The 7,675-nt window shown below is 59.3% G+C and overlaps 1 protein-coding gene across 1 annotated transcript in view; it reads left to right on the plus strand.

Moving 5' to 3' along the window:
- The window catches only part of Slc8a2 (solute carrier family 8 member A2), a 46,625-nt gene that overhangs the window by 27,191 nt on the left and 11,759 nt on the right, over window positions 1–7,675 (plus strand). Inside the window, exons 5-6 of the mRNA XM_048790637.1 lie at window positions 256–920; window positions 6,864–7,286. Of these exons, the coding sequence (XP_048646594.1) occupies window positions 256–920; window positions 6,864–7,286 (1,088 nt within the window). The remainder of the gene's footprint in view (window positions 1–255; window positions 921–6,863; window positions 7,287–7,675) is intronic.

Here is a 7,675-nt window from a genome sequence, read left to right on the forward strand (position 1 = left end):
GGAGTGGTAGGGGTAGGGTGGGATGGATGGGTGGATGGGAGTGGGCGTGAGGTGGGTGAGGATGGGATGAGGTGGCGTGGGTGGCTGGGTGGGTGGGTGGATGGGGTGGATGGATGGGTGGCTGGGTGGATGGGAGGGGAGGCGCGGGGAGGTGGGGCGCACAGCGAGCTGCAGCTTGGAGACTCAGGGGCTCCCGCGCAGTGCGTCCCCCTGCCGGCGCGGAGGTGGCGCGTCCTGATACCCAGCTGCCCGCAGGTGTGGGAGGCACTGCTGACCCTGATCTTCTTCCCGGTGTGTGTGGTGTTCGCCTGGATGGCCGACAAGCGGCTGCTGTTCTACAAGTACGTTTACAAGCGCTACCGCACCGACCCGCGCAGCGGCATCATCATTGGCGCTGAGGGCGACCCACCCAAGAGCATCGAGCTGGACGGCACGTTTGTGGGCAGCGAGGCACCAGGCGAGCTGGGCGGCCTGGGCCCGGGCCCTGCCGAGGCACGCGAGCTGGACGCCAGCCGCCGCGAGGTCATCCAGATCCTCAAGGATCTCAAGCAGAAGCACCCGGACAAGGACCTGGAGCAGCTGGTGGGCATCGCCAACTACTACGCGCTACTGCACCAGCAGAAGAGCCGCGCCTTCTACCGCATCCAGGCCACGCGGCTGATGACTGGCGCGGGCAACGTGCTACGGCGACACGCAGCCGACGCCTCGCGCAGAGCCACCCCCGCTGATGGCCCTGGAGAGGATGAGGACGACGGCGCCAGCCGCATCTTCTTCGAGCCCAGCCTGTACCACTGCCTGGAGAACTGCGGCTCCGTGCTGCTGTCGGTCACCTGCCAGGGCGGTGAGGGCAACAGCACCTTCTACGTGGACTACCGCACGGAGGACGGCTCGGCCAAGGCGGGCTCCGACTACGAGTACAGGTAGGTCCCCGGACGAGTACAGGTGGGTCCCTGGCCAGGCCGCCACCCCCTGCTGCTGCGCAGGCGGCTGTCCACAGGGCCATCTCTGCCCCAGCTGCAGCCTGCGGCTCTGGCCTCAGGACCCATCCCTTGCTATGGGTGACCTGTGGTGTTGGTTCATTTTTTTAAATTATTTTTTTGGTACCAGGGACTGAACCCAGGGGCACATAACCACTGAGCCACATCCTTTATTTTTTAGAGACTGGGTCTTGCTGTGTTGCTCAGGGTCTTGCTAAGGTTCTGAGGCTGGCTTTGCAATCCTCCTGTCTGAGACTCCTGAGCTGCTGGGAGTGCAGGCATGCGCCACCGCGCCTGGCTCATTTTCTCTCTCTCTTTTTTTTTTTTTTTAATTTTGGGATAGTCCCCAGGTTGCCCAGGCTGGCCTGGGACTTGCAGTCCTGTCTCAACCTCCCAAGTTGCTGGGGTTACAGGCGTGTGCCATGGGGTCTGGCTCTCACCCACTGGTCCTTGAGAACATTCATTGTGTCAGACACTGGGCCAGGCGTGTGGCACACAGCGCTGGGCCACACAACTGGCTGTGGGCAGACTGCCCCTCTGCTGTTCCTTGTCCACCTGTGGGCTCTGGGCCTGACACCTGCTGTGCTCCTTGTTACAGTGGTGATGAATGTTCTGTCACTCAGAGGAACCAACCCTCCCTGATGCTTGGAGTAACTGATTTTCGGGTGGGGTGTCCCTCTGTGCCAGCCGTTGTTCTGGATGCCATGCTGAAGGCATGCCCCAGCCGACGGCGGCCATGCCCGGCTGCCACTCCAACACACAAGAGTTGTGCGAGGCTCTTGCTGTAGGCCTTGACCTTTGAACCATGGCAGCTCTGTCACCTGCTCCGTCTCCTATGGGGAGACCTCCTCCCGTATTCTAGTAATAAGTCACATTTATAGGGAGCCTACTGTGTGCCAGACCTGTTCCAGGCATTTATACAGAACAGTGCGCAGGGCAAGGCTCCCGCCACCTGCACCTCCTGTGTGGGGGCCCGGCTGTTTGAATTTCTGTAGTTTCACTGTCTGTCTTGTATCTAGGAGGGTAAGTGCCTGTGCACATGCGGAGCAGCCATCGCATGCCTGATTGGAAGACAGAGCCTTGTCCTCTCACGGGTCCCCTGTGTTGTTCACTGCTTCACTGGAGTGTCAGAACTGTGCAGTTTCAGCTGTTGTGGCTTTGGTGTCTGTTTCACGACTTGGCTGATCTAGTCCCCCACCCCGTCATGTACAGTGACCCTCAGCTGGTCTGCGACAGAGGCAATCCTCGGTGCACCTGTCATGGTGCCTGAACTTGGTGGGGAATCTCTCACCCCAGCCCCCCTCCCACGGTCATAACTCATCCACAGCCTTCAGTCTTATCACAGCCTGATGCGCGGCTGTCCCCACAGTCGTGACAGGATTACCTTTTAGTGGGCACTTGCCATGTGCCAGGCACCGCCCCAGGATTTCAGGTCACATGGTAGCTTGGAGGGACAGGCTCGGGCTTCGCACTGCCCCTATTCTGCAGCTGTCTGGTATGGTGTTCACGCGGCTCCATTTTAACCCTGTGGCTCTAGCACAGGTAGAGCGAGCGGCCCACGGCACCTGCCTGAATGCAGGTGCTCACTGAGCACCTACTGTGTACCAGTGAGCACACCACCGTGAACAGGGCGGCAGCGTCCTTGCACTCCAGTTGCAAAAATGACGTCCGTGACCCCACACGTCAGAAGGTGCCATGTAGTAAATGTCGCGCTGCACGGTGACTAGGGGGAGCAGAGGGAGACGGCTGGCACATCCCATCCTTGGTCTCCACAGTCACTGCCTCGGTCCCTCTCCTTAGCCCTCTTCCTGTGGGCCTGGGAGAGCCCCTCATCCAAGAGTTCCTGCTGAGCACCTGCTGTGTGCTTGGTGCATTTGTGGGGACCCCACATCAGACAATAAACGACGCCGCCGAGGTCCCAGCTCACTCGCAGAGGCAGATCCTTCCTGTGTCTGGTTCTCCCGCGGCCGCGCCCTCGAGACTCAGGGCTTCGCAAAGACCTTTGTTGGTCCAGGTCGAGCCTTTGCCATGTGTCTACTCTGCCACTGGTGGTGACCATCACAGTGAAAAAACCTAGGACACCCCGTCCAGGTGGAGCCCGGATGCTCCTGGGAGACCCTGGGAGGCCAGCACCGCTGACGTAAAAGTGCCAGGAGCGGAAAGAGCCGTGCCAGTCGGCAGGGCACACAGGGGCTGGTGCGGGGCTTCCCACAGGGGCTGCACCTGTCCGTCACGGTGCGGGGGCCTCCCTGGGCTGCACTCCCAGCCCCTCCGCCCTCCTCTCCCCGATGCTGGGTTCTCTTCTTGACGGGTTTCTAGGTCCAACACTGGGCCTCAGCAGGACCTTCAGCCACCCAGTCCCCTCTGGCTATCACTTCCCACCTTCACGGCGCTATGGACACTTGTAGGTCTTGCCCTCTGCTCAGCCAGCCAGGGTCCCACGTCCACCCACTTCCCTCCCCCGCCCCTGCCTGAGCATGCCGACTCCTCACGGGCCTTTGTTCCAACATCCGTGGCAGGGGATCCCTTTGCCACCTGTGACCTCCTCCTCCAGCCTCCCCACTGTCCCCCAGTTGGGGAAGCTGCATTCACTGCGATGGGACTTGCTTTGGTCTCTCCCTCCACTCTTCCGCTGCTGTCCACACCCGGGTCTGCACTGCCCCCAGGTAAAGCCTGAGTCTTGGTGGAAGGAAGTGAGTCCAGGTGTTCCCTGCAGGAAGCAGAGGCCACTTTCTCACCTGCAAAGGACTTTACCTCCAACATGTTGGAAGAGAGCAAAGGGTTGAGGATGTGGCTCAGTGACAGAGTACCTGTAGAGTGCTCGAGGCCTGGGTTCCATCTCCAGCACTGCACAGAGTTAAGTTCCTTGGGCAAAGCTCTGCCTCTGTTTGGGGAAATAGGGCTACTGAATTCAGTTGTTGAGGTTGTACACTGTGCAAGGTCACTATATCTGAGGATGCTCTATTCATAGTGGACATTGTAGATGTGTATGTCTACTTGAACAATTTCCTGAGTCATGGAAATAAGGGTCATCAAAAAGAGAGCCTTTTTCTAATTTTCACCCAGGTACCACATGGGGAAGGGGTGGCCCTATGGGCCTCAGTTTCTTCAAATGAAACCTGCTCTCTGAAACCCCCAAATAACATGACTATTCTAACAGATTTAAGGCTCTATAATCCTAATACACTAAATGTCCAAAGTTCTGAGATTCTAGGATTCTAACATTTTGGCATTCTAAACCACACCCCAACTGTCTGGTTTGACAGCTCTGGGGTTTTTGCCTTCTTGGATTCTGTGACCAGTGGTGGGTGGTTCTGTGTTATTTTTCTTCTTTTTTACCGCTGAGCCACATCCCCAGCCCTTTTTATTTTTATTTGAGACAGGGTCTCACTAAAATTGCTTAGGGCCTCACTAAGTGGCTGAGGCTGGCCTTGAACTCATGATCTTTCTGCTGCAGCCTCCTGGCTCACGGGGATCACAGGTGTGCACCACCACGCCAGCCTTGAAATAAGGATGTGGCACTCTACGAGAGCGAGCTGCAGACCCTTTTCCCCTGAATCCTACAGCCTCAGAATAAGGCAGGCCAGGAGGTGTGGCTGCTGGTAGAGCGCTGGCCTGGGCTCGATCCCCAGCGCTGAGAGAGATGAAGAACGGACACGTTCTCCTGTGTGAGCGCTTCCTGATGATCGCACTCGGGAAACTTAACTGCTGAATGGACGTGGTCCAGCCTCCAGCCTGTGACTGCGTTTACCAGTGTCCCCATGCCATCCCACGGCTGTGTTCTTCTGTCTTCCCACTCCGTCCATAACCACCGTGGCATTCGGCCGTCACGTCTGGTTGGTCTCCTCCAGCCTAGATGGGCTTCTGTGACTTTTGTGTCCCTGGCTCTTTTGAAGATGATTGGCAGTTGCTAGAACAGCCCTTGGTTGAGTCTGTCCCATGTCTGCTCACGGTTAGACTCAGCTGGGCACCTCTGGCGGAAGTGCATGGAAGGGTGCCGTGTCCTCCCCGGTACACTGTCTCAGGAGGCACATGTCACCTGCTTGTCCTTCACTGGGGTTCTCCAGTTTAACTGTTTGGCAAAGCTGATGCTAAATTCGCCACATTCTGCTATTTGAATTTCTAACATTCTGGGGATTTAGAGTCCTAAGATTCAAGCATTAATTAATATGCATCTGTCACTTGCTAACTTCTGCGAGTGCTTCCACGGGGCCTGCAAGGGCCTCCCTGAGGTTAACTCTGTCCTCAGCACAATGCCAGCAAGTAGACACTGTGATTAGCTCCATTTTATAGGTAAAAAAACTGAGGCTGAGGACTGCAGATCAGTGACTGTGACCATCATACAGCGGGCGGCTGGCAGCAGGTCAGCCCACCCAGCATGAAGCCACCATGGACAGCAAAGCCTGCTGCTTCCACAGCAGGAAGCCCCTTGTCCCTCCACCCCAGGTCTTGCCACCTGCTTCTGCACCCCTGTCTCTTTGCCAGGACCTTGAGGTCCCTTGGTCCTTCCCACAGAACTGAGCTTCTCTTGAAGAACTGGAGCCCAGAGGCCCTTTATCACAAAGGTGGTGATGCAACAAGACCCCTCACCAGGCTCACAGCGCCTTCCAGTGTGACACGGAGCCCCTTGTGGCAGGCTGGAAGGGACTCCGGGGAAGTGACAGGTTTTGAGGTTCAATACCATCTCAGAGTCAGGTCGATGTCTGCAGTTCCACCAGGAGGAGCCCACTCCTCGGGCTATCACTGCCTGCCCACGGCCAGAACCCAGGCCAGCTCCCGTCCCTCCCCAGTCAGAAGACTCCCATGGCTCTGCCTCACTCAAACCTGGCATCCTCACCGAGGCCCCACGAATCAGTCCTGTCCCCTCTCCGCTGCAGCCCCTCTCACTGTTTCTTGAAACCCAGCTCAGCTCCCGCCTCAGGACACGCGGCCCCCTGCTCGCCTTCCCAGGAGTCCTGCCCTGAATCCCCCACAGCTCCCCCACCGCCTCCAGCTCTGCTCACAGGGGCTTCTCAGAAGGCTCCCCACCCCCAGGACACCTCCCTCTCCCCTCCCGCTACTCACCCTCTGCTCAGCGGCACCCTGTCCCCGGGGCCTCACTCTCCAAGCTGCCCTGACGCAGCTGGGCCAGGCAGGGTGTCTGATCTGCTTTAGCTGCTCTTGCCCACACTGAGACCAGGGCCTGGCACACAGCAGGTGCTCAGTTAGTGTGTGGTGAGTAAAAGAACAAGCGTGTAATTGCCACTGAGTATGTACTTGTCGCTCCGGTGCAACTCTCCTGTGGGGCTGGGAACCCCGTGAGGACAGGACCTGGTCATGGCTGTGTCCCTGGTGCCACTCAGGACAGGGCACAGCAGCTTGGGGAGTATCTGTGGGACAAATTGATGATGCTGAGTTAAGGAATGTAGACTTTCTCTTGGGGACAGGTGGAAACACAATAAGATTTTATTTTGTTTATGTCAGAGGAGTGACAAGGCGGTCCCACGGTCCCTAAATCCCTACTTCTCAGAGTGTGGCCCCAGTACCAGACCATCCACACCCCCTGAAGCTCCTGAGAGATTCAGGGGGTCCTGAACCAGAATTACAGTTTAGGAGACCAGGGCATCCACATGCAGCACCCCGAGGTTCAGGAAGCAGCTGGAGAGCACCCCCTGTCTCAGCTCTGGGATTTCCCATGTTGCCTGCAGCTTGCCCAGAACACCTCCTTCTGGGTTAGGTCGTCACCCCGGAAGCCTGCCCTGATCTGTCCCTCAAGACCTCCAGGTGGGAGAGACGCACTCGGTCTTGCTCCCCTGCTCCGCCGCCCCTCCTGCAGGAAGCCCACCCCAAAACCCCCTACAACACGCTGTTGACCGAGCTCTTCCCTCTCGCCCCTCCCGGCCGCAGCGAGGGCACGCTGGTGTTCAAGCCAGGCGAGACGCAGAAGGAGCTGCGCATCGGCATCATCGACGACGACATCTTCGAGGAGGACGAACACTTCTTCGTGCGACTGCTGAACCTGCGCGTGGGCGACGCGCAGGGCATGTTCGAGCCTGACGGTGGGGGGCGGCCCAAGGGGCGACTAGTGTCGCCGTTGCTGGCCACCGTCACCATCCTGGACGACGACCACGCGGGCATCTTCTCCTTCCAGGACCGCCTGCTGCACGTGAGCGAGTGCATGGGCACCGTGGACGTGCGCGTCGTGCGCAGCTCTGGCGCGCGTGGCACTGTGCGCCTCCCCTACCGCACGGTGGACGGCACGGCGCGTGGCGGCGGCGTGCACTATGAGGACGCCTGCGGCGAACTTGAGTTCGGCGACGATGAGACCATGTGAGTGCGTTGGTCCGTGGCAGGTACCCCAGGCCAGGCGCGGGTGGATGGGGAAATGGCGGGAGAAATGGATTTGGCTGGGGGAAGGGCGTGGCTGTGGGGGCGGGGGGGGAAGGGCGGGGTCTGGGAGAAGGGCGTAGCTGTGGAGGCAGGGATGGGCCTGGGTGGGCGGGGCCTGGGAGATGGACTTGGGAGAAGGACGTGGCTGTGGAGGCAGGGCGGGGCCTGGGAGAAGGGCGTGGCTGTGGAGGCAGGGCGGGGCCTGGGTGGGCGGGGCCTGGGAGATGGACTTGGGGAAAGGGCGGGCCTGGTTGTGGGGGCAGGAGGGGACCTTGGGCTTGGGCAGGACCTCGGGAGGGGTGGGGCCTGGGGGGCTGCGGAGATGAGGT

This window comes from Marmota marmota, unplaced genomic scaffold, assembly GCF_001458135.2.
Source record: "Marmota marmota marmota unplaced genomic scaffold, marMar, whole genome shotgun sequence".
NCBI classification, from domain to species: Eukaryota; Metazoa; Chordata; class Mammalia; order Rodentia; family Sciuridae; genus Marmota; species Marmota marmota.